At 41.1% G+C, this 24891-nt stretch overlaps 2 protein-coding genes across 2 annotated transcripts in view; one reads left to right on the forward strand and one right to left on the reverse strand.

Annotated features, from left to right (window-relative positions):
* Positions 1 to 7177: 7177 nt before the first annotated feature.
* Positions 7178 to 12030, reverse strand: SMIM20 (small integral membrane protein 20). Its single transcript, XM_080590904.1, has 3 exons — positions 11897 to 12030; positions 9006 to 9062; positions 7178 to 7716 (listed from the first exon to the last, which is right to left on the reverse strand). Exons 1-3 carry the CDS (start codon positions 12003 to 12005, stop codon positions 7679 to 7681), a joined length of 204 nt encoding a protein of 67 aa, XP_080447030.1. The 5' UTR covers positions 12006 to 12030; the 3' UTR covers positions 7178 to 7678.
* A 225-nt stretch (positions 12031 to 12255) lies between these two features.
* The window catches only part of SEL1L3 (SEL1L family member 3), a 37863-nt gene continuing 25227 nt past the window's right edge, over positions 12256 to 24891 (forward strand). The window contains exons 1-5 of the mRNA XM_080590848.1: positions 12256 to 12394; positions 16327 to 16894; positions 18818 to 18944; positions 21865 to 21986; positions 23248 to 23363. Coding sequence (XP_080446974.1) covers positions 12338 to 12394; positions 16327 to 16894; positions 18818 to 18944; positions 21865 to 21986; positions 23248 to 23363 — 990 coding nt within the window. The 5' untranslated portion in view covers positions 12256 to 12337. The remainder of the gene's footprint in view (positions 12395 to 16326; positions 16895 to 18817; positions 18945 to 21864; positions 21987 to 23247; positions 23364 to 24891) is intronic.

A 24891-nucleotide genomic window follows, 5' to 3' on the forward strand; every position in this document is an offset into this window, starting at 1 on the left:
GCCACAAGATACAGCTTCCTAAACAAGTTAATCCTAAATCCTATGGAATGCTTCTTCAGAATTAAACTGTATTTGTGACTAAGCATTTCTGCACTACTGGCAGAACACACAGCAAGGCCACTTTAGAATTGGAGTTGTCTGCCTGTCAACTTAGATAGGAAAAATGGTCTAGAAGATTAGAAATCTCCCCTATATCATGATTAGAGTCCGGAACTTGAGCCTGGTCTTGAAGATTTTATGTTTGTCTCAACAGAGAGTAGTATGCAAACTTATTTTTCCTTGAAGGCAGAAAATAAAAGGAACGAAATACTTTCTGCTCTTCTAAGACTTAGAGTCGATTGGAACCTTAAATAGAACACATTACCATGAGAAGACTCCTGGAAAAGTGTGGGGTGCAGTGACTTGCTGTAAATATAGCATAAAATTGGATGGAGTGAGGCATCTTCAGAATTTCTAGGATCCAATAGAGCATACCATACATGTCATATTCTAGGTAGATCCCAAAGGATGTGACAGTTCACAAATGAATCATAAAGTGTCGTATCAGTGTCTTTCCATTAAAACCATTGGCACAGTTGAAATATCACATTTTTTGCCTTAATCTGTACCTTTCCTGTGAATCCAAAGGATTGAAGCCAAGAGAAAGTTCCTATTTTCTTCAAGGCAGTCATTATCTGTATGTCATGCCTGCCTTGTCAAGAGCCTTACTAAGCAATACGCACCCATTGACCTGTGGAAAACAGAACCAGATGTAAATTAATTTGCATCACCCTGAATAATCTTGCTAATGAACGCAGAGATGACAACTGAAATAATCACACTTTGTCAATACGGTTTGCTAACTGCCCTTCCTCTTCTGTGAGTTTGATGAGAGATAGTTTTTGTGACTAAATAAAACTAGCCTTGTGTTCTTGAACAAAATTTCCAGCAACTTTCTATTAGTCAGGCTTACTTCTTATGAACCAATAATCAATGGCAGAGAGACATGAAGAATGTAAAATTTTGAGCTTTTGAAAATAACCGATACCAGCAAATGTCTCTCCTTAGGCTGGAAAGGCAGAACCCTCTCACAGTGTTTATTTAGTTCTGACAGTGCCAGTCTTTCATTTCATATGCATTATGGTGCATCCAGACAAAAAGAGTATGATGATGTCTGGGTACTTCTGTGACTTCTTTTGGAAAACTTCTGCCTAGCTGTCATTATTGCCAGAAAAAAACACGCAAGGATCATGGCAAACTCTAAAGTAATGAAAAATGGGGATACAAATAAAAATTTAAATAGCAGATCATGTCAGAATATCAATCTTGCTACTTCATCAGGTAACCATCTTGTTAACATGACAGAAATTCAGGGGATTTATTCTGTCTGGACTTTAGCAAAGCATTTAAATAATGTCACGTGGGAGGCAATTAGTAGTTATAAGACTCGCAAGCCAGGTATGGAACTGAAGCGGAAATGACAAAAGGAAGTCATTGGCCTGGAGGGATTTTAATAGTTTCATTCCTCAAAGAACTACCCTGGGACAAATTTAGTTGTTTGGCACAAAAAAAGTAGCAGTATACTAATGAAATGTTCTGATTAAATGGTGTGGGAGGCAATGTCAGTACAAAAGACTTGAAATAGCTGGAATGATAGCTATGGGACCAAAATTAACTGCACTAGTGCAATGGGGAATAGTAACAAGAGGTTTTGCTACAAACCAAAAGCTTGTCAGCTGAAAACAACTAGGGGGAAGTCTGTGACAGGTTAGTAGGATTGCCAGACTAAATGTATGGGAATGCCTCTCCAGCTCCTTAGAGGCTCTTTCAGCCATTGGTGCTGCTGGCATCATTGCTTTGATCCATAGGCAGATTGGTAGGCAGGCAGTAGGTAGCAGAGGCCACAAAATCACATAACCCATATTAAAAACACAAAGAAAATGCAGGGGAAAGTAACAAGAACCAAGTTCTTAATTTGAGGATTTTATAATGGGACTTTTTACAGAACCATGAGAAATTCTGTGCTAGCCACTCACAGGATAACTATAGGAAGGACTAAGGGAATGGAGAGCTTATTTCAGAGGAAGCTACAAGCAGATAATGAAGATTGTGTTACTGAGATTACCTGCTTTCCAGGTTTCAGAAGACTCCTAGTGGTGCTGCTCAGTCAGTAATGGCACAAGTTAGAGCTCTTGTATGAACCTTCCTCTGTAGGTGGGGAGGAGATCTGGATCTAGAGCTGGCCTGCTACAATCACTGGCACACCAAAAGTCACAGATAATCAACCAAGGAACTGGTTGATTACCCACAGTGGTTTCTCTTCTCCCAGGGTGAAAGAATAAATACATTCCTAAGCTGTGCTTGAGCCACCCAGTTCTGGGAGTGAATGGGTGGCTGAGAAGAAGGACTCCTCCTACAGGAATTTCTGCTGAAGCAATGGGAGTATCTTTCTCCTCTATCCTGATTGGTATTGCTGATATTCACCGTACTGAATTACAGGATAAAGTTGACAGTGAAGGAGGCACCTTTCCCTGTGAACTGGGGCCTAAAATACATTTTTCAACATGAGGCCCCTTCCAACCTGAATTATTCTAAGATTTCTGACTTCTCAAGGTAGGCTAGAGTGAAGAATAGTTATATTGAATCTCCTCAGGTGCTCTCCTCTAATGATAAATTCACTGTCTTGACTAGGAACTTTCTTTAGAAATGTTTGCCTCTGATCTGCTGGGGTGTAAACATATAAGAGAGAAAGAGGTATCCCAGTTTGTGAGCAGGAGAGCTAATGAAGGCTGCTTTCCCATGGACTTATGTCCTATGTCTCTCATGCTCCTGTCCATTCAGCTGACCAGTATGCCCTGTCTCCTCCTCAAACCCACCACCCTACCTCCAAGGTGTTCCTCCAGGCCTACAGAACATTATTCTCCTGCAGTATTTCCAGTTCTTCCTCACCTCCTTTAACTGCCACTTGACCTCCCCTGCTCAGGACTTGCAGCTACTTTTTTTAACATGTGAAGGTGAGTAGGTAGGACCCATTGTTTCAGAAGACAAGGGAAGTAACAAGTCAAAACACCTGAAAATTGCTTAGAGCAGACACCTGGGTCAGTAGCAAAACCTGACCAGTTTTGTGCTTTTTGCGTGGCTGCAGTAACATACACGCTGGGTAGCACTTCAACTTGCAGGTAGAAGTTTATACTCAGATTTGGAGATCTTGTAACAAACTGTCAATATTGTGAAAAACAGGTGAGCTTCCAGAATATCAAAACAAACAACCCCTGTATTTATCTTCATCCTGCCTTGCAAGGAAGAGGAGTACTATTACTCTTATTTTACAGACAGAACTGAAGCTGACAAGCTGTGTTACTTACCTGCTGGCAGGAAAAAAAAATTGTGGTGGAACAGGGAATTGACCACTACACTCCTAATTTCCAAGACAGTGTCTTAAACACCGTACCATTTTTCTTGCTAAGCTAATATGCGAAAAAGAAAGCTTTAATATGCTGTACCCTGCACTTTGTTTTTTGCCCTCCAGTCATGCATTGTCCACATAAAAACTATCTTTCGCAGCACTTTCTCAGAAGCTGGAAAATAATTTCCTTCCACTAGCAAACATTCTATCTGGGCTGTGTGGCACCACAGAAAAAGTCAATGTAGCTTTTCATTTACTGCTGTGTCTGCATGTTAACACGAAGAAGGTCAGTAGGAGTGTACACATTTCTGAGAAAATGAGTAGTTAATTATTGCTAGACTGCAAGAAGGGAAAATAGATTTATTTTGGTATGGAAAACTGCAAATCATAAAAACTGCTTTTTTTTCTGGACAGGTTTCTTTTTTTTTTTCTGGGCGAGCACATATACAGTAAAATTTGCAGATCAGTTGATGCTATTTAATGTGTTTACGTATAAAAGAAAAAAAAATCCCTTCTCACCTTACCAGTGAGAACTAGCTCAATAAATCAAGTGCAGTCATCAGCAAATATTTAAAAATACCATTTTTCTTTCTTGCCAGTATCCTTTGCCATATTTCTTCCTCCTGCAGCGTTTGCATTTGAGGGCTTCATTGCATCAACAGTCCGCAATGTGTCTGAACCACGTTGCATTTAGACCAAAATGCCAAACTTATTCTTCATAGCACAAATTTTAACAATTTCAAAATTTATCAGCTTACTGCAGCAGGTCCAAATTTAGTACAACCAGTTGTTTTTGTTAGGAAGTCAAAGCAGTGTTTCAAACTTTAATCCAAGTCCACCAAAGGCTGAAGTTATATTTGTTGTTCATATTCCAGTTGAATAAATAAGTATTCATATTACAGAATAAATAACTTTAAAAAACATTCCTAGAAAACTTTTTTTTAATCAAATGTTTTGTCCCAAACCGTCTATCTCAACAATCAGAACAAGTAGACTAAAACCATAAAATGGAGTCCTCTCTGAAGGTCAGATTAGACACAGATTTTCCAAGTGCTAGCGATTATATAAAATAATGAATTATTATAAACATCTAACATCTTTGTGTGCTTGTGCTGAAAAACAGTAGTTGCTGCAGGCTACAAAAGTAGTAAAACCTCCTAACTTCAGAGCAAGATAAGGAAACACTTCTAGGGAGCACAACTTGCTATCTATCCAACTTCACCTGCAGCTGAGCAGTTAGGAGATGGAAAGGCTTGTGTACAGTGCCCAGGAGCACAGCAAAGCATTGTCACCACGCCCAGAAAACCAGCTGCAGGATCAGGACTTCCCACAGGAGTCTCGGGCAAGTCTCCAGGCAACTGGCAACTGCCAGAGCAATAGCATAAAATTTCAGTGTAAACTGAGAATTATCGCAGTATGTTCCTTGTTGACTTAACAGTTCTATTTTGTATTGGTTTGCAAGAAGAGTAATTAGTTTTATGCAGACAAAATACAAAAGATTTTGAAAAAGGCATTCACTCTCCTAACACTTTAAAGAAATGGCAAATCACCCATTTTATCAGGTTGAATACAGCAAATGAAAAGTTATGATCATTAAAACAAACACACAATATTTTGCTTCAATGTAGTTTGGTAGTATGCAACAAATATGCACTGCTGCAAATTCAAAACAACAAAAATACAAAACTTATCAAGCTTATTTGCATGCGTTGTCATCTCATTTTTGCCCCAGAATGAACTAGAGATCATGACCAACAGACGCGTTGGATTTTATAAATTCTAAATAATTAAGTTCATGTACTCAAGTGTTTTGCAACATTTAAGTGAAATGAAGGCAAAAGGCTCAGAACCTGGTAGCACGCAGCTGCTGTTCTGAAACCATCTAATATTTGTCTAGGAAACATCCAGACTCAGCAAATTGTTCAAGTTCACAACACAGAAGAGTAGCAGGGACTGTCTTATCTCCTAACTCCAAATTAAATAATTTAATATCCTCCATCACATCATTTATCCTGAAGGAGCAGTTTAATAACTATTCCGCATTACCATGATGTATGCTTTGTGTCACTAAGCAGCATTATTGAACAATACTGAACAATTTCCAGTTTCTGCTAGAACTCCTTGGCTTGTAACTAGTCAGTTATAGACAGATTATTTGTATTTAAGCAATGCTTTATTTCCATTGGAAAGGTATTTTAGAAGAAACAAGTGTGCTGCAACTTTCTGGTTCATCACCGTTTTGTTTTGCTCAAGAAAGCAAGGCTCCCTCATTTTCACGCTCTCATTGAAGAAACGGTTAAGTGATAAAAAACTCTTTGCTCTTCAGTTTGATTCTTCTTTTCCTAGCAAAGACTGAATTAGCTTTGTGACAGAGTTGTGCTATGCCACATAGTGAAACTTGTGTCAACAACCCTGAGGTTGGATGAACTCTGGCTTCAGCCATCATCTACCATGTAAGAGCACCTGAGAACTCAAAAGAATCAAGTGTGCTCACATTTTCCCAGCAAACAAGCTAAAAATAAAAAATTAAAATTAAATAAAATAAAAAAATGTAAAGCTTACTGGGATAATAGGAGATTCTTAAAAAAAAAAAAACAGGAGAGGAAGTACGTGTCTGAATGGGAAGCGAATTACAACAAAAGGTAGAAAAGGAATAGCAAGTAACAGAATGGTGTTTTGGAAGAGAGCATCATAAAAGTCAAGTATTTTATCTGTCATTAATAAAGCCACATGATGTCTGTAAAAATAGCAAATTAATTCCTCAACTTTATAAATAACACTCACTGCACATACATTCTACATAATGTACATGATTTTGCAGTGGTCAAAACGTTTGTCCCACAATGAAATACTAAGAATAATCCAAGGAAAGAAGACAGCATATTCAAGATAAATATGTATGCGATACACCTATATTCAACAACAACATTTGTTAGGATACAAACCATAACAACTGCAGGTTATAGAGCGCTTCTTTCTTCTGAAATCTGAAAACATCATTTATTCAGAACCTATCGTTAAGAGAAACATCCAATTAGGGTAAAGATCTTCAGCAGGGGCAATTCTTTACTAGGCTGTTTTGATGACCAGTATGCTTAAGTGCTTTCTAAAAGCTCAGCCCAGCAGCCAAGTGGTCGGCACCTTTATGAAAACACATTTAAGGTAAAACAGCAGACAAGCAGAGTAAGAAAAAAAAAAAGTGAGAAATAGTAGCATGAATTCCAACGTCAGAAAAGAACGAGGGGAAGGAGGTACTTCAGGCACTAGAGCGGTCTGTGCAGAGGACCATTGCAGAGCAGATATCCATGCTGCAACCCATGGAGGATCCCACACCACAGCAGCTGGATTATTTCCTGAAGGAACTGCAGCTCATGAAGAACCCATGCTGGAACAGGTTCTCCTGAGAGGAGCTGCAGCCTGCGGAGAGACCACGTTGGAGCAGGGAAGAAGTGTGAGGAAGAAGGAGCAGCAGAGGAACTGCTACAAACTCACTAGAACCCCACTCCCCATGTGCTGCTAGGGGGCTGGGGAAGATGAGTCAGGAATGAAGAAGTGAAGTTAAGCCTGGAAGAGGAGGGGAGAGGGGAATGTTGGAGTGTTTTATTTTTTTTGTTGCTCGCTTCTCACTATCCAAATCTATTTTAATGGCAATAGATTACACTAATTTTCCCTGTTTTTATTTAGATCCATGAGTTTCTTCATGCTATTTTCCCCCTTCCTATCCAGGAGGAGAAATGAGAGAATGGCTGGCACTACTCGCAAAATAAATGATGAAATAAAAATACACATTGGTTTGAAAGGAAGAAATTTTAATGTACAAATTCACACTCACCGTGTTATATTTTGCATAAGAGAGCACAAATCTGCAGTGGTCTCTCTCAGTCTAAACTTCTATCATGTTTTCATAAAACCACAAAAAGTAATTCTCAAACTAGGGAGGAAACTGCAGTGGTCTGCATGATTTAGTCTATTCATATTTTTTTCTAGAAGTGTTTACAGATTAACCACAAAAATAATTCTTCTTCCCTTTTCTCAAGGAAATAAATATTTCACTTTTAAAATTAATCCTTCAGCACTCTAACAATCTGTGCATTGTTACCAAAGCACCTTCTATCAAATTAGCATTTTCTTCCTCTTGGCATTCCAGCCAGTAGCGTTTGTTGCTCCTCATGCGCCCACACAGCATATTCAGAATTCTTCTCCAGCGACACCCACTGGCACACTTCAGTGTAAGAAGAAACAGCTGAAGAGTCCGTCTTCAGTTCTGCCTTGCAATGCACCCAGCCAGCGACATTACTTTCTTCCAAAGGGATCAGACCACACTTTTAACCCTATAAATCAAATATGATAATACCAGCAGTTCATAACTAGAGCATTGGGGAAAACAAACAAACAAACAAATCTTGTCTTCTATTCCAGCCTTGTGGACAAAAATTGAAAGAATCTAACATTTTCTGCACTGAGCTCTCAGCTCTGCTTAAGGTTGCAAAAATATTTATAAAGTCAACCTCATCTTGACCTTAAGCTTCAGATAATGGAAAATCTATTACACCCATATGTAAGGTGTTCCAAGATCGTTGGGAAAAAAAAACACTAGAACTGCACCTTGGCTGGATTTTGTTTTCAACTAGTGGATTTCATAAATTCTTATTGGCAGCTAAATTTGAATTAAAAAATTATACTGAGGATGATTAGTCATCAAGTACCTGCATCTTGGATAAATGAGACAGTCCAATCTTCTTTACTATTTAATAAAAAGGCAGATTTACCAGGCTCCTATTTCATAATAATTTCCTGCTCTTCTTCAACATTTCACCACCTTCTTGGAAAGCAAGTCCTGCACTGACGAATTAACTGATGTGCGTAGTTAGGACATGGCATTAATCCTATTGGATTTTCCCCTGCTGCTGCTGTCAGGCTTTTCTAAAAATAGGAATAAGTTATCCTTTAACATATTCAAATACAAACTGTTTCATCAAGACAAGCATTCTTGTATCTTTAAACAAGAAATGCCAACCTTGCATAATGAATTGCCAACTCTGTTACCTAAGAGACAATAAACTATCAGGGATGGTCTGACATACTACAGTTTTGTTCCTCCATGCTTTCCTACCAACAAGAGGTAGAAAAGAATGGGGGAATAGGAGGTATCAAAAAGCTATTATCGTTGCATTCAAAACCTCCATTTGTGTTACGGATTTCTGCCTTAACCCTCCTACCATGAGCTTGGAAGCTACTGATAATTTCCTCATAAACTGTGGTTAAGCTGAGTTGTAAAGCAGTACTCAACAAAACAAGGGTGCAACAGGGTATTTTCTACAGCTAGAGCCCAGACCACTCATGGTTCCTTTACTCTGAGCTGGTTTTCTGCTGTGGAAACTGTTTAAGAAAGACTGAAGATTACTGAATAACTACAATTTTATTTGACCAGTTAGATCAACTGAAAACAGGTTTAGCAAATCCGTAATTTGTAAACCTGAGAAAACACATTCTTGATAAGTTTATTATACATGTATTCTTTGAATGTAATCTTCACTGTATTGTTTAAATCTATAGAAATACTCAGGTCTTACTTCAAGACCTTTAAAGCAATCAATGCAAACACGTGAACTGAGTATACCTGGAGGCTGAATATCCTCTTGAACAATACCAGCTCGGTTTATTGACTGTTCTTTCTCTGGAAAACAAAACAGAAAGAACACTACTTATAAAAAGAAAATACCGGACACCTTGCCTGTACGTAATAAAGCAACACTGAAAATTACATTCATTCTGAATCCTACACAGTAAAACTCTGGTGAGTATCTGTGTATGCAACACAAATGTTGCATTCACACTTCGCAAGGAAACTAACAGCTAGTTTGTTCTGAGAGATTACAACCTGTAAGATAGTCATCTTAAAGTAATGACTACTTTTCTAAAAAATGCTGATATACCTGTTGCGATGCCATAACTTAAGCAATGACCGGTACTTTTAGGAGCTACCCCTCACATGCTCAATGCAAAACTCCTCAAAAGATTTATTACTTCCAGAACCAGTGATCCCCATCTTCAGGTCCTGAAAAATCTTTTGTCTCATCACAAACAGATTTCATGGCAGCATCTATAAAATTACTGCTGGCAAACTTAATGAAATTGAGTATTAGGAGGTTATTTTCCACAGAGTGGGCCTGTCTCAGGTTTTTTTTGTTTGTTTTTTTAAATCAAAACACTTCCAGAAAGAAAAATGGACAAAACTGTATCATTTTCCCTGTTTCCCTCCCTTTTTTCCCCCTTTCCAGTCAAGTGCTTTACCACTGTAGTGCTTTGAAAAAGGAAGTCAAAGCTTGTCTGGATTATTAGCCTTTTGTCAATCCCACTGAACTTCTTAATCCTCTAAAAAAATTGTTGTGTGCACTGTCTCAGGTGAAACTCTGAACTAAGCCCACCTTAAAACTAAAGTTTTTCCACATCCTACCACACTGAGAATGCACAAGCACTGCATGTTATCAGGCTGTCTAGGTACATGACTAAGGCTACTAGACACTAGCAGGAATATCAAGGGGACAGGCACTCAGTTCTGTCCACTGAGAATAAGAATTGCTGTTCCATACTCTTTAGCATACAAAATCTCAATCCATTTTCAAACAATAGGGTGTAAAACTCAGAGAAAACAGAACCAATTAGGGCAAGGAATCAGACTTATTCCTAGACATGGAGAAGGACAGCCAAAGAGTATGAGATGGATGCTAAAATAAGAGGAGAGGCAGAGATCAAAATGGGAATCAATTTGAGAGGTCTGTCTGAAACACACTTGGGGTGATCAGAAAGAGCTGTTGGCTGGTCAGGCAAAGAAACCAGCACAGAGAAGAAACAGACAAGAAACACAGAGACTGGACACAGAATGGCCAATAGGGAGTCTAGGATGGGGCCTGGAAGCAACTTGGAAAATGGGTAAAACAAAGAAAAATGAGAAAAAGCCAGTCTCGATGGCAGGACAACCACCTCACAGGATGCGGAAGGAGCAGAGTCTCACAATTCAGCAAAAACATGGATTCTACTGAGAAAATGCCTTATTCCCATCTGGCGTCAACCCAAATAGATTCTGTCAACCAGCTGCATTAATTAATCTAAGTGGAAGAGGTGGAAAGATCTCAAGGTTTCAATGCTGCCACTAAACTATGTGTTTAGTATGAGGAAATAGTCTATTTTAAAACTAGTCCCAGACATGAAAATATTAGGAACATCAAAGCTAGAAACGGAGATGCTAAAAAGCTATAAAATTATAGCATTTATTTATGAAATTAAGTCAGAAACCCCTGTGTGCACAATTTATCAATTTGATTACACGCTGTTTTCCCAAGTATCTTCCATTTTATTTGTTAAACCTCTAGGAACTCCTCTGAAGATGTGTGAGTATCACACAGAAAAGACTTGTTCCCGAGCATACCGTGCCTCACTTGTGCAGAATTCAGGTGACACACAAGAAACACGAGGCTGAAGAAAGAAAAGATGGCTCTCCATGTTTACGTAGCTGAATGTCACTCGAGAACTACAATCCATTCTCGCCTCTTGCAGGATTACTACGGGATGCAAACCCAGATGTCCGACTGCAGACCCAGCTTCCCAATACGCAGAAATAATGAGTATTCACCCACAGCTCAAGTTAATGGGGGGGGGGGGGGGGGGGGCAGCAATCTTCTAGAAGTTTTGTTGCTATACAGCTTACTAGAGTGTACTCAGAAAATTAAAACCTCTGTAGCCCAAACCCTAAAATTATTATTTCCACAGCAGTACCACAACCATGAAAGTCCATGTTCTCCTCTACGTGTTCGGTGAGTGCTTGTGCTGCTCTCAGGCAACTGGTGAGCATCAAGGAAAGCACAGGGATCACAGAATATCCCAAGGTGGAAGGGAAGTTACTGACGGTGCAGTCCAAGGAGAGTTTGAGCAGAATGTGCTAAATAAAGTCTAGAATCAGGCACGAAATACCAAGTGTAAGTATTTACTAACTGTACACTGCCCATTTTATGTGTTAAACGGAGACTTAAAAAAATTCCTGACAGAGATCATTTGCTTATGTAACCTGCAAACACAGGTGAGGAAATTATCCATTGGCTCTCTCCCTTCCGTAATGATCAATCACACATAATATTTTTGGAGACCACACCACAAGTAAAAAAGAGTAAGGTAGGCGAAAAAGAGTAAGGATTTTAAATGGGAACACAGGGGAGAACACCTGTCTTTGGGGGCAGTCTGCAGCTTCACCAACATTAAATAACTCCCGTTGCTTTCAGTTACATTTTACTTCACTTCCAAAGCGAGGCTAAAGTCCCTCGGAGAAGATCAATAAGTTTGCCGCCCTATTTTTGGTCATTCTTCCTAGAACCCCCTCAGGAGCCCCACCAGCCGCCGGCAGCGGGGTGCCGGGCGGCGGGCAGACGGCAGGAGGCCCGTGTGGCAGCGCCGAGCGACCTCCGGGGACACGGCTCCCCGGCGCCCCCCGGCTCCCTGCGGCCCCCCGGCACTCACTGTACTCGTCCGGCAGCAGCAGCGGCCTGAAGTAGATGGGGTACAGGGCCGCCCCCACCACGGCCACGAAGCCGCCGAAGATGCCCAGCGTGCGGCTCAGCCCCGCCATGATGGCGGCGGCCCCCTCCTCTTCCTCCTCCACCGAGGCTCCGCCGCTGCCGGTTCCGGGGCTGATGGCGGCCGCCCGGAGCCGTGCTCCTCGCCTCCCGGTGCGGAACGGGGGGACAGGACACGGCAGGCTCCCCGCAGGCCGCAGGGGACGCGAGGGCGGCGGCGGCTGCTGCTCGGGGCGAGCCGCTGCCCTGCCCGGCCGGCGGCTCCTCCTCCTCCAGGAAGCCGGATCCGCCGCAGCCCTGTCGGCCGGGCAGTGGGCAGCGCCGCCACGCCGATGGGCGCCTCCTCGTCCCCCTGCTGCTGCTGCTGCTGAGCCGCCGCGGCAGCATGGAGCCCGCCGGGCTGCCCCGCCGCGTCCCCCCGCTCCTCCTCCTCCTCCTCACGGTGAGTGGCGAAGCACCTGCCCCGCTCCCCCCCGGGAGCCGTAAAATGGTGGCGGGGCTGAGGAACCGGCCCCGGGGGGCCGGGGGGCTCGGGGCTGGCAAGCTTTGTGTAGTGAAGCCCTTTAAACTGAACCCTTTTAGCTTGAACCCCTTTGAACCCTTAGGGTTGGAAGAGTGGGGTGCCTCTGGTGTCTGCCTCGGGGTGCATCAGCCGCTGGAAACAATCGCGTTGTAAAGGCGTCTGCTGAACTAAGCTTCTTTCCCCTCTTTGCTGCTGCGAAATGCAAACTCCTGTCCAAGTCTTCGTTTGTGTACCCGGTATGGGTACATAGGAGCAGGTCGGCACCCTTTTGTGGCAGGTCTCCTCTTCACACATCCTAAAAAAGCGTGACGTGGCGGGTGTGCGCAGGTAAAGGACTGGGGTTACCTTCAGGCGTGGTGCGAACTGGTGTGATCCCAAAGGCTCATGTGGAATTTCTGCAAGGGTGAGCTCTTATCCCGCTGAGATCATATTCCAGTGAGTGAAGGCACCATTTCTGTGGTATTTCACCACTGCAAATGCACACTTTCCTACTAATTGTTGTGATTTTCTCCCACAGTGATTTTACCCCAGCACTGGTGAGATGGCTCGGGCTCACTCCCTCAGGTTCAGCAGGTTTAAGAAAAAGATCCAAGAAGAAAACTTGGACGGCTTTTACAATCAAGTTGCCCCACACAATGAAGCCTCTGTGCCTTTCTTGCTGAGCCCTGCCTGTCTCATGATACCATTTTTAATCCACCATAGCTGGCCTGTTTACTACACTGGGAAAATTTTACTTTTAAATCTCATAATCACACTCATTGTGTAATCCTTTCATCCTAGCTCTCTGTAGCCAGAGATTATGTACAATTAACCCTGTGTTGTCTGAGGTAATGCTGAGGGAAGTGATGTTTAGGGTTCCTCACAGAAAGATTTATTTAATAGGCACGCTGCCCAGTACGTGAGAGCGATGTACAGAGGTAACCAGGTGGGAACAGACTCAGCCACTGTCTAGAAAAGTTTGCTGTCCGTGGTCTGCCACAGCTGCATCGCTGTGGGATCACTCGGGGGGGTCTTTTCACTGTGTTCCTTGCTGGATGAGCATCCTGAAGGATTTATGAGGTGTGGTGCAACAGCACACCCGACTGTGCTTCGTGCATTTTTGCAGTTTGTGCCTCAATACCTGAGGCACCACAGAATACAAAGAAAAGATTCTTGACTAAGCCTGTGCGAGCCATTTTGCAGAGCGGGCACTGAGGGCAAGGCAGCTGAAGCTGACCTTATGCATCAGTGGTCACGCTTTGTCATGCTTAGGTGCTTTCGGAGCAGTTTGTACTACAAGGAGCTGGCTTTGAGTTGCCTTGGGATATCCCCACCACAGGAAAAAAAAAAAAAAAAACACACCACTAGCATAATTTCTGCCAGTCAGCCTTTCATTGGAAGCCGGATGGCCACATTTCACATCCTGCTGCGTCTTTGCTAATGAACCCTGCCAGACCCAAGCTGTCTTTGCTGGGAGCCAGCTCCCATATCTCTGTGCTGGAGAAACCCCTGGGAAAACTGAGAGCTGCCTGGATGATTTGTAGCTGTAAATACGTGTATGCGGTAAGCATGCAGTGGTAACACGATGATTTGTAGTGTCTACCTGGTAGACTTCAATGTTTTGTGATAACCAAATGGCATGACTTTTATAAACTGGGGGCCATGCCATAAGGAAAATCATAATAAATCATACAGATCAAGCAGTTTTCACATACTGTTTCTTGCAAGGTCAAAAAGTATTTGATAGATATGGATGGTATCCATCAAGTGGAAGAGGTTTAGCGTAATTTGTGTTTGCTGTTGTGTCTGTTCTTTAGAGATATCTATAACCATAAAAGGTTTACATAAGAAACATGTCGTAATAGTATCTCTGCCTGAGAGGTATCGGAGTCAAAATCAAGGTTCTCTAATCAGCTTTTTAATTGGTGTTTGTGCAGGTGTTTTATTGCAGGTTGTGATAGTAACTTCCAACGGACACCAACCTCTTTCTGCTATTCCTTTTTTATCCTCTTCAGTAGGTCCTTCATAAAACACATCATATAAACACGGATCTGCAGATAGATTTGTTATATTCAAAGGAATATTTCTGCTGCACTTTGCCACTAGTGACTGAAATGCTAATTCAGTTTTATAGAATTTTATAGGATGGGAAATAAGACAGGGAGAGAAAGGCTGTTACTCTGAAGAGACTACCTATTGTAAAAAGCTTAGATCCCAACATCATGGAGCGTTTTTCCTTTTTATGGCATTTTATTTGGTCAAAACAGACATTTGGGGGCTTACGTGTGTTTATGCTCAGCATCATTGCACATTTGGCTTCCTGTGTCTCTCGTCGGACACGAGAAGATAAGGAACAGTCAGTTGTTCTTGTGGGAAGTAATTTGAGCGACAAGTTCAAAAAGACCAATAAAAGTAAATAAATCTTGTTATCTAGAGTTATCCAGTTGCTAGCTGTGATAGCCACCTTTCTCATCCAAAAGTTTCTTCATTCAGTTATGTCTTCCAACTTCTGCTTTGAATAAAGGGGAAAAAGAGCATTTGGTCAGACAATTAAATCTAAAATTATCTGTAGGAAGGAGGAGGTAGTACAGGTAAACTTAGTTGTAGCTTTTCCTAATATTTACAGCTTCACATGTTTTGAAGATTATTTTTTTTCAGAGTAGCTTTCAAGGACTTGCAATGTATTTGTAAGAAATAAAAAACAAAATGATTTATCATCAGGGATTTTTACTGATCCCTATCTTGGAACATGGGCAAGGTCTTGTCCTGCAGGTTCACAGCACATGCTTCTAATAACTAGAAATGTACAAGCCACATGGTTGAAGCTTTTAAATATTTTGAGAATTGCAGTGAAAAAGCCATCAGTCCGAGGTACAAGATCCAAGATACATTTCAATTCAATCTGTTTAAGCTTAGCAAAGTTAAAAGTCCCTGAAAACAGAGCCTCTCATTTTGAGTAATCCTAACTACCGGCTTGCCTGGCAGTCCTAAGAGGCGACTGGGGATGTTTTAGACAGATCAGGGAATCTGGCAGCAGTGCAGTGACAGTGGCTGGCCCTCCGAGCCGAGTAATCCTTGGTATCCTGGCAGCACATCAATCCAGTCACTGACCGCTGAGCAGAAAGAAAAAAAAGCAGATTGAAGCTTTGGATACGACAACTTCAGCGCGGAGGATAATCCTGGCGGGTGTCCAAGAACTCACGAAGTATATAATGGGCATAGCGAGAGAGAGCAAAAGCTGAGCAAATGTCTTCTGCTGGTCTCGCTGCCCAGATTTGTAAGCCCATTTTGTGGATAGGAATGTTTCTGTAGTAAGTTCCTAAATGCTTTCAGAACATGGATTCATTCTCAGGAAACCGCAGAGTGCTGCTTTAGTCGTTATTCCAGCTCTTTGGATACCCGCATGAGAGGTAACACAACTAGTTAACTTTTTAGAAAGAGAGAAATACCAGGCTGCAGCCGTGCCAGCCAGCAACGATAGGATGAATAAATGCCAGCGCACTTCTGTATATATTCTTTAGGCTTGATCCAGGGAACATGTGTAAATAGCATGACGTGAAAGTCAGTATCTTAGTAGACCGGATTGCACTTGCAGAAGGATACACCCTATAAGTACATTTTGTTGGGAAGCATATGTGGCTTTGAGAAGTCAACATAGGTGAGTTATTACTGTTAAAACCTTGATGGTATCTCTTTAGTAATTCATATGCACCTGCTGTGTGAAGGAATCCTGGTATTTTGGAGTCTGAGTACTGTGTATAAACCTCCTGCTCCTGCAGTGTCCTATTATTGTTGACAGTGTATTGGTAATCTTGCACATGTCGGTTCTCTGGTTAACACAGTGGTTTTACTCTGTCTGTTTTTCCTTCCAGAATTTTATGCCATCCTTTGGAAAGGAGACGTTACGGACAACAGCTGTTACTCCACGGTTTGAACGAAACGTGGATTATGCGGACTTCATTCATTTAAACATTTTGGAAAAGAAAGTTCTTAACAATTCTGAGGTTTTAGTTCAGTATTTATGTTCTAAGCCTTGTATCGTCAACTTGGAAGCGGTAGCCTCCTCAGAGTTCAGGACTGGCGTACCAGTATACAGAAGGAGGTGGAAGGATGAGAAGAACCTTTACATTAGTCAAACTCGGCAAGTGCATTTGAAGTTCCCAAGCATCATGGTTTACAGGGATGATTATATCATCAGAAACTCAATAATGGTGCACAGTGTGATATTATATGCATGGATTAGTCACAAACTAGTTAGCAGCTATGATGTTGAGCAGAATGAAAGCTACCAGGAGGCAGTAGCCAAAAATTACACTTTTTTAGAAGCAGTTCCGCCTTTTGAACGCCCGTATAAAGACCACAAAGTCTGTCTTCAGTGGGGCACTGACTATTTGTGGATGCTCCAGGCAAACAAGATACCCCAGTGCCCTCATGAAAGCGGTATGTGTAATGTCACTTTTTTTTTTTTTTAATTTCTTCTGAGGGGACTAACAGGACCCAGATAACATCTTTGTAAGCTGTTAACATTTATTACAGGTACACGCTTTTTGTGTGGAACGATTTACTTGGCCCACATTGTTGACTGTGTAAGCTTAGTAACTGCAGGGTTGGAGCTTCAAATGACCAAAGTCATCTTGTCTTTCATAGTCAGCTTGTTTAATCACAGCCAGCCTGGAGATCTCTTGCAGCACTGCCTTTTATTTTCTAAGCATATTCACAAAATATTTATCTAAAACTCGCTGAGGTCAATGGACGCCATTCCTTCAAAGAGAGTTGTTCAGTCCCATATTGCATTATTTCAACGTCAGTCCTGCAGTTCTTACATATATAACTCTCATATGGGACGTCTCATGTTTTCTGCTTAAGATGAGTGCCATATACTTGGAAACAGATTTTTTTTAAGACTTTATAGTGAAATAAACATTACAGTAGTTTTTTCCTTTTTTTTTTTGCTGAAGCAATTATGAACAACCAGTTTTTATTAAAATTAATAGTTTTAAAATTAAAAATATGCTTTTAATAAATTTATTTTTCAGAAATGCTAATTTTTCAACATTTATGCTAGTGTTAAAAAACTAAATATGCTGTATTTGACCATTTTGGTTGAATTCTGTTTTCTGTTCAGGTATAGATTCACACAAATCACAAGGAAAAATAACCATCTGCTAAAGAAGAATTGTATCATTTACAATTTGCTAACATAACAAAATACTAACCTTTAGGAGTGGTATACAAAAAAAAAAATTATATCAGGTACATCCTGTTGGTTAGCAAGAGAAGTACTTTATTTGGGGCTATGCTTATAGTTTTAGTATTTATGGGTCTAAATATGAAGTCTTTATTTTGGCCTGCCTGTTTTATGAATTCTGAAACCCACAACTCTGCTTGCTGGGTTTTCTCGGAGTTCTCTTGATTATTTTTTTTCCTGTCCGCCTGTCTCTAGCTTTACAAATTTAAATTTTTGTTGTTGTTGTTATTTTGTTGTTGTTGTTAACCAGAAAGGTTATTTCCTTCTAAAGGGTTCTCTCCTAGAAAATCTTTTAAAGGTATTTGTATTGTTTGGTTTTGCCACGTTGGCATGTAAATGCACTGAAAAGAACAGGGAAGCAAGGGAGTTGCTGCCTTCAGGGGCTTTCTAAAATACTTGTTAGAGACCAAGCATGTGAACTCTGACAACAGCGTGAAACATTTTACGGTTTATCTAATTGCTTTATAGGTAAGAACACTTAGAATACCAAGAAAAAGGAGGAAATAACATTTTATTCTTTTTTTTTTAAGAAGTTTGTAACAAATTGCTTGATTTTTAGGAAACCTCTTGATATGCCTTGAGTAAGCTTTGAACATCTTTTTCCAGTTTCTTATCAGGGCAGCATTATCAGTTAGATTTATTACAGGGTTACGTAAATCAGTTAAGAACAGAACTGGTATTTATTCACACGTACAGTATAAAGGGGAGACCTGAAAATGGAGAGCAAGCCCAAGAGCTGTGGAGTAATCTCACGTAGGCATAACCAAAGATAGAATGAGATTTAAATGAGCGACGTAAATTTTCTCCTTGCTAACTTTTGCTTAAGCTAACTTCTGCTTCAAATTTAAGCATCTTAGATGTAAATACCTGTCTTCCCTGCTTCTAACAGCAGCTGGGAATAGACTCCGTTTCACTTTTCTGTGGGTTATTCATTTCAAGACTATAATGCATTTAAGAACAGTGAATGAACTTGTGCTTAAAGACTTATTGAAAGTTTGTGTTAATTTTTAATCTGTTGTGTACCTCAAATGTTTGACTATACAAGTGTGAGCTAATTAATTGCTCAGTTATCAATGGTTGTTTTCTGGCAGATTAAGAAAGACTGTATTTTGCAGATGGCGTTCAGATTCTCAACTTCATATATGCTTCCAGTGGGGAGAAGACAGGAATTGTGAAGAGATTTGAACAATTTGAAAACAGAGAACTTGAAACAGTCAGGCAACATCAGATTGATTATCCGATGTAAGTATAGGCAAGTAACTGAAGCGGGCCACAATTGGTTATTGAAGGCTGTAGGGTGTACTGAAATTCTTGGGCTGTATTCACAAAGTAAAGGAATATTGCCTGCTGTTTTGAGAAAAGGCTCAAAAGGAAACTAGTGAGCTATTCCTTCCGTTCTCTGATTTTATTTTTGGAGGGAATTAACCTGAACCTTAGAGGCATAATTACACAGCACTGCACTAAGATGTACTGTAGGAGATACCAGTGGTAGGTGAAACTGAGCTGGTTATGTACAGTTAGGGGAGGGTAGGTTAGCTGATACGTGCTGTCATGATCAGACAGCTGTCTCATGACTACCTAGCCCGAGGTTTTCTGCATTACAAAGAGATCTGCATTTCAAACACCATTTGCAGACTAATTGCAGTGGTTTCTTGCAAGGGCAGGCAGTGTAGAACAGCTTTTTTCCCTATAAATTCACACTAGTTATTTTGCAGAAGACAAGCTTTTAGTGATTAGAGTCCCCTGCCTTGATAAATCATCCAGTTTGAGCTTAACACTGTTTCCTTCCACCATCCCTGCGTAAACTGTCCTAGTCAGATGGGGTAAAACCACTTAGCTCTGCACACCATGCAGTTACAGAGAAATCCCACTGGTAGGATCATCCTTCTCTGCTCTTCTTCCTCTTCCCCAAACTGTCACAACTCTTCAGTCGTATTTTGCAACTTCAGACAAAAAAGTGTTTGTGCACGCATGCACGTGCATGCGTGTACATCCATAATCTCCCTTCCACCAGATGCCGTTACCCCAGCAACATTATCACAGAAATGGGAAATGGTTGCAGGAACTTGAGCTTGCCTGCTGCTTTGTGTTTGGCCTGTAATCAGAGAGTGCCAAAGACTTGTCGACCGGTCCAGGTTCCACACAATTATTAGCCCTTATCCTGTAAGTCTGAAGTTGTCATTACAGAGCAGCTTTTAGCTCTTGGTCTCTTTAGGATGGGTGACAGCCGGGTTTACATAGCCTGCTGCCCTTCGCTCGCCAGTGCAGGTGCACTCTGCTTCTGGTACTGAAGCTCTGGTTGAGAAAACAGCGGGAATTCATGCAACTTCGTAGTGGCTCCACACAGTTCCAAATGTCTCTTGACTTCAGGTTCTCTCTCCAGTGCTAACAGAAAGCATTGTCTGTGTGCTGTGGGTGCATGACAGCCTTGGGTAGCTCTATTAAGAAGTGGAAGAGATTTTTCCTTCAGCTGCTTGTATGTGAGTGGTGGTTCCCCCTGCACTGAGAGGCAAACAGGAGCGGATGGATCAAACTGAAGTTACTCGTTTGACTTCAGTCAAGGGTTTAGTTAATGAAAGCAGCTTTCCAAAATAGATTTGCCTTTATCGTTTAACAGGGTCGTTGAGCTTCAATGTAAAGGAAGAGGAGTGGAGGTAGGCAACAGTCATTTGAGGCAGCTGCCAGTGCACAGCCTGCAGCAGGGACAGGCTGGGACTGTGAGGGACTACTCGTCCTGCATGGCACTCTGCGGCAATGGAGGAGGTGAAATGAGTCAGCATTGTCCCCACCTGCATCCCCGGAAATTTGTCCAGATAGGTTATGTGCTCAGACTGACAGTCCAGGAGTAAATGGAGAGTACAGCATTTGAATTTGCTGTATTGCCAGAGACGAAAGACGGAAAGAGCGATGTTCAAGCCGAAGCGGTATTGCTGGAAGCACAGTGTCTGCCTGTAGATCACATAATGATATATTTACAAGCAGTCATGGTTTACAAACCTGTCTACCTCACCCATGTGCCAGCTGTGGAGGATATTATGTTACTGGCTATTTAAGGTGTAGTCTATGTTAGGGAAAATTTTATCTGCGTTTTGTTTTGTTTTTTTAACATGAGAGCAGCTGTTACACTTTCAGACTTACCTTGGTTAAGGTAGGAGGTACTGTGTGCCTAGAAACTTCTCGCAAGAGATGCAAGGCAAGCTGACCCAACAAATACTTGCATTGTGTCTTAATTACAATACCTCCTTCCAGAAGTTATTGAGAACTTTGTCAGAAAGCATTGTAATGCTTTGCTGGGCTGTATGTTGAAGCTAGGATTGTCAAAGGCATTCTGCATTTAGCTGACTTTGCTGTTACGGAAATAAGTGGCCAAGATCCTGTCAGTAGCACGGAGGCAGTTTTAGTCTGGCACAGAGAAACTCCTTAAAATCAGATCCAGTGGTACAAATTCTGCTTTTAGTGCCTTAGCAAATCTGCTTTGTAATGCCAGCAGAGCCAGTGAAACTGTTCCAGCTCTGTGCAGAAATTGCTCAGTAGATAACATTGTTGGGTCTTCCTTTTTTTTATTTATTTTAATTTGCACTGCTCCATAGTTTGATCATGCTCCACCTTTATTTATCCTTTGATTCAGCTCTGTGACAAGTATTCGTACCTATTTGTACTACCCAGACGTTCACGTCATTTTCACCTGCTCCTCCCAAGCACATTTTCACAGCTGTTGGTTAGTATAGCTTGGTAGGCAGAGCTTAGTTTTTACTGGTTTCTACAATCGAGATCACAAGAATGTGCACTTGGGGATTTTGTACTGTAGTCTGCATGCAGGAGGGTGGCTCCAAGTTGTCTCAGCTGCTTTTTCAGTTCCCTGTTGATGTGGGATCTGGCAGTAGCTCTGATTCACCATTCTGGAATTGATTCAGATAACACTCCCTTAACTCTCCTCTCATGTCAGTACCACAAAAGTGCTCGGTTATAAGGAGATCATAGATGCAACAATCTTACATAGAGTTGCTCTGAGTGTTTTTAGTGTGCAGGACGTGTGCTGTTCTGAAGATTACATGTGTGAATACAGTTGGCTAAATTAAAGTGAAATGCATGTTTTTCAAATTACGTAGGGAGATTTCTCATCAGGAGTGGATTTTTTTTTTGTTTATTTTTGCTCATGCAGGTTCACCGTTTCAATCTGGCTGTATTTACTGCATCACTGTGAAAAGGACTTGTGTGGTATTCTGTATTTTATTGATCCAAAAGAAATGTATGGTACTCCTGCTGTATTTCTAAGTGAGGAAGGTAAGGGATTTTATTAATGGCCTTCAGAGGGGGTCTAATACAGCCTTTATAGATTTGTGCCTAGGAACAACAGTTATAAATATATTATCAGCCCTACTTTGTGAAACTGATCTCGTGAAATGCTTTTTGACTATAATGTCTGAAGAGTCATGTTTGAAAACTGAAGTGTTGAAATTGAAGTGGTATTTTAATATTGCTCCCAATTCTTAGATACCTACTACATGAGATTTCTTGAGAATTTTGAATAGCCTCAGAAGAAGTTCAAATAATTTAAGTTCTTGCATATGTTGTGATGTTCAAGAGCATAGTCTATTTCCCACTCCAAAAATAAAGGTTGAGGTAACACTTAGTCTAGCAACACTTACAGTCGAAGAACATTCATGCCAGAAGAAGGCTCTTCAGTCTCTGAAACCGAATGAAATTCGGCAGATGGGAGCTGGCTGGCAAGCAAAAGATTGCAGAGTTTTGAAAGTGCACACCTGGCTTTCTCATTCGAGGTTGTTTTTTTTCCCCTTCTTTGCAAGTTTCACTGCTAATCTCTTCCTCTCTACTATTTTTGCAGTTTCTATTTTCTGTATCTTGTTACCAATTTAGATAATTAATCATTAGAACAGTTGGCATAACACTGTGGCGTGTTTTCCATTATCCATTGTATTTCCCTTATGAACTGGATGTGTTTCTTAGAAGACAAAACAAAAATAACAGCTCCCCTGGGAGTGACTAGCTTGGTCTGAGACTTGCTTGGAGAGGTTCTGGGGCCTGCATTTTTCAGTGGTAGACTAGGGTATCAGAATAGTCTGTTCTGTTCGTACAGGTTCAGACTGTGAGCCCAGCTTCTGCAGGTCCAAGGAACAGGGCTTAGCATCATCCTGTACTTGGTCATCATGCTCTCACGTGCTAACAGATGAGCACTGAGTAAGATACTCATGTGCCCTGTTTCCCTGTGCTGCGTGCTGCAGTCACGTCTAGTTTTTTGAGATCAACAGATAGGTTTAATGTCTGTCCCTCAGACAAGCTGGTTTTGATTCAGCGGTTTCACATGGCAGTCTGTGCATTAGCACCTGAGATGCATAACTAGGATATAGAACGCGTTTCCCTGTGATTCTGTTAGAGTTGATGTGTTGCATGGTGAGTCCCCAGATGTCTGTTGATGACAGATGTCTGCTGGTGGACAGAGTCACTGTGAATAATACATTAGAAAATCCATTCTTAACATTTCTGTGGTGTTTATGGTCTTTTTCCTCCTTTGTTGCTCTATCAGGTTGCGTGCATATTCAGATGCACCTCATTAGAGGAGATGACCTTGCAGTGAAAACCAGCTTCAGCCTTCCTCTGAAGCAGTGGTTTCGACTGGATCTCTCTTTTAAGGGTGGACAGGTACGTGTGCTACTGAATCACCAGATAAAGACTGAAATTTGTCTAATTTGTTTATGCCTCTGACAGATCCCTTAACAGATCTCTCAGGTAAAGCTGAGAGAAATAGTATAATCTGCACATGCTCACATAGCAAAAGAATGAAAAATCTTACACTAGAAATTGGCCACAGATGTACAGACTATCTGACTTCAGGAAGTCATCTTAGATGCTTAAGATAAGTGCCTAGAATTACTGCGTATTCAGCAGGTATCCTGGTGCACAGTTGCTGTCTGGCAACTTTATTGACTGTATGGGCAACCAGAACTCCTGGGTTAGATACTTTATCTAGATAAGTTACATAGTGCGAATAGCCCCCAGGGACTTTGGACTCGGAGACTTGTGCATTTTTATTATTCTGATATGAAAATTTAAGTGTCTGGCTTCTGTGTACAGTAGCATGCCTCTTGTCTAGATGTTATTGTCAGCGTAGCTAAAAGAAAGCATGTGTAGTTTCCAAGTTTTGCATATTTGACAGAGCAGCATAGGATTGACTGCCATTAAAAGACACAAAAAATATTGCAGTATCCCTCTGTAGTAGATAAAATACATAATTTACATTTTGACAAATCACAATTGTTTTTCACAAGAACCTTCCAAAAGCAGCTCGGAAAACCATTCAGTCTCCCTTCCTGAGTTCTTGCCTGTACTTACAGCTATTAAGATATTAGGGTGTGAAAATAATCAAAAACCTTATCAGTCTGCTTTTCTCAGCTTCTTTCTCCTTGAAAATGGTTGAATAGATTAAATTCTGAATTGTAAAAATAATTGCTAATAAATTGCCAGAAAAGCTGAGGCAGATTTAAATTATGAGGTAAGTGACCAATAAAGCTGAAACAGTGCTGTGCAGAGAGAGCTCTGTCCAGTCTAAACTACTGCTATTCCTTTTGCATCCCACCTATTTAAGCATGTAAATGGTGAGCTGATTGATTGGCTTGCAAAAAATGAAGTAGCATTGTGCATTAACGTGCTTTTAAATGTATTGTTAAGAGGAGAAGTGAAGGGAGGGGTTTGTGTGCTCAGAACTGTCTTCTGCTTGTTTAAATTGTAGTTACTAATTTAAGCTCGTGGGAAGTGGAAGAGCGTATGAATTTTGGAGGCGCAAATGCAGAAGTTACTGTCAATATTGATAAAAGGTTATATTAGTCTTGCCTTGTTGGGAACTCGAGGATTGCCTGTGCAATTAGATTAAGAAAAAGCATTCTTCCATGAGAGAGCAGAGTGAATATATTCAGGCATGAGATAAAACCAGTGGTTAATTAATTTCCGCTTCTGGACAAAATAAGGGAGCTGAAAAGAGTTTAACGAGCACTCCTGTGGCAGGCAGAGGAAGTAGAACCAAACTTAAAAACATTTCAGTACTTAGATCCAGTCTTGGGACAGATAAAACTGTGGTTCGGTTACATCTTATTGACAGGTATTCCTGTAGCAAGTTTTTAAGTGCTACAATCCTACAAACGTGCACAAGAATCTTCTTATTCAATTACTTATT

This window comes from Anser brachyrhynchus (genome assembly GCF_964034855.1).
Source record: "Anser brachyrhynchus genome assembly, chromosome: 4".
In the NCBI taxonomy this organism is placed as follows: Eukaryota; Metazoa; Chordata; class Aves; order Anseriformes; family Anatidae; genus Anser; species Anser brachyrhynchus.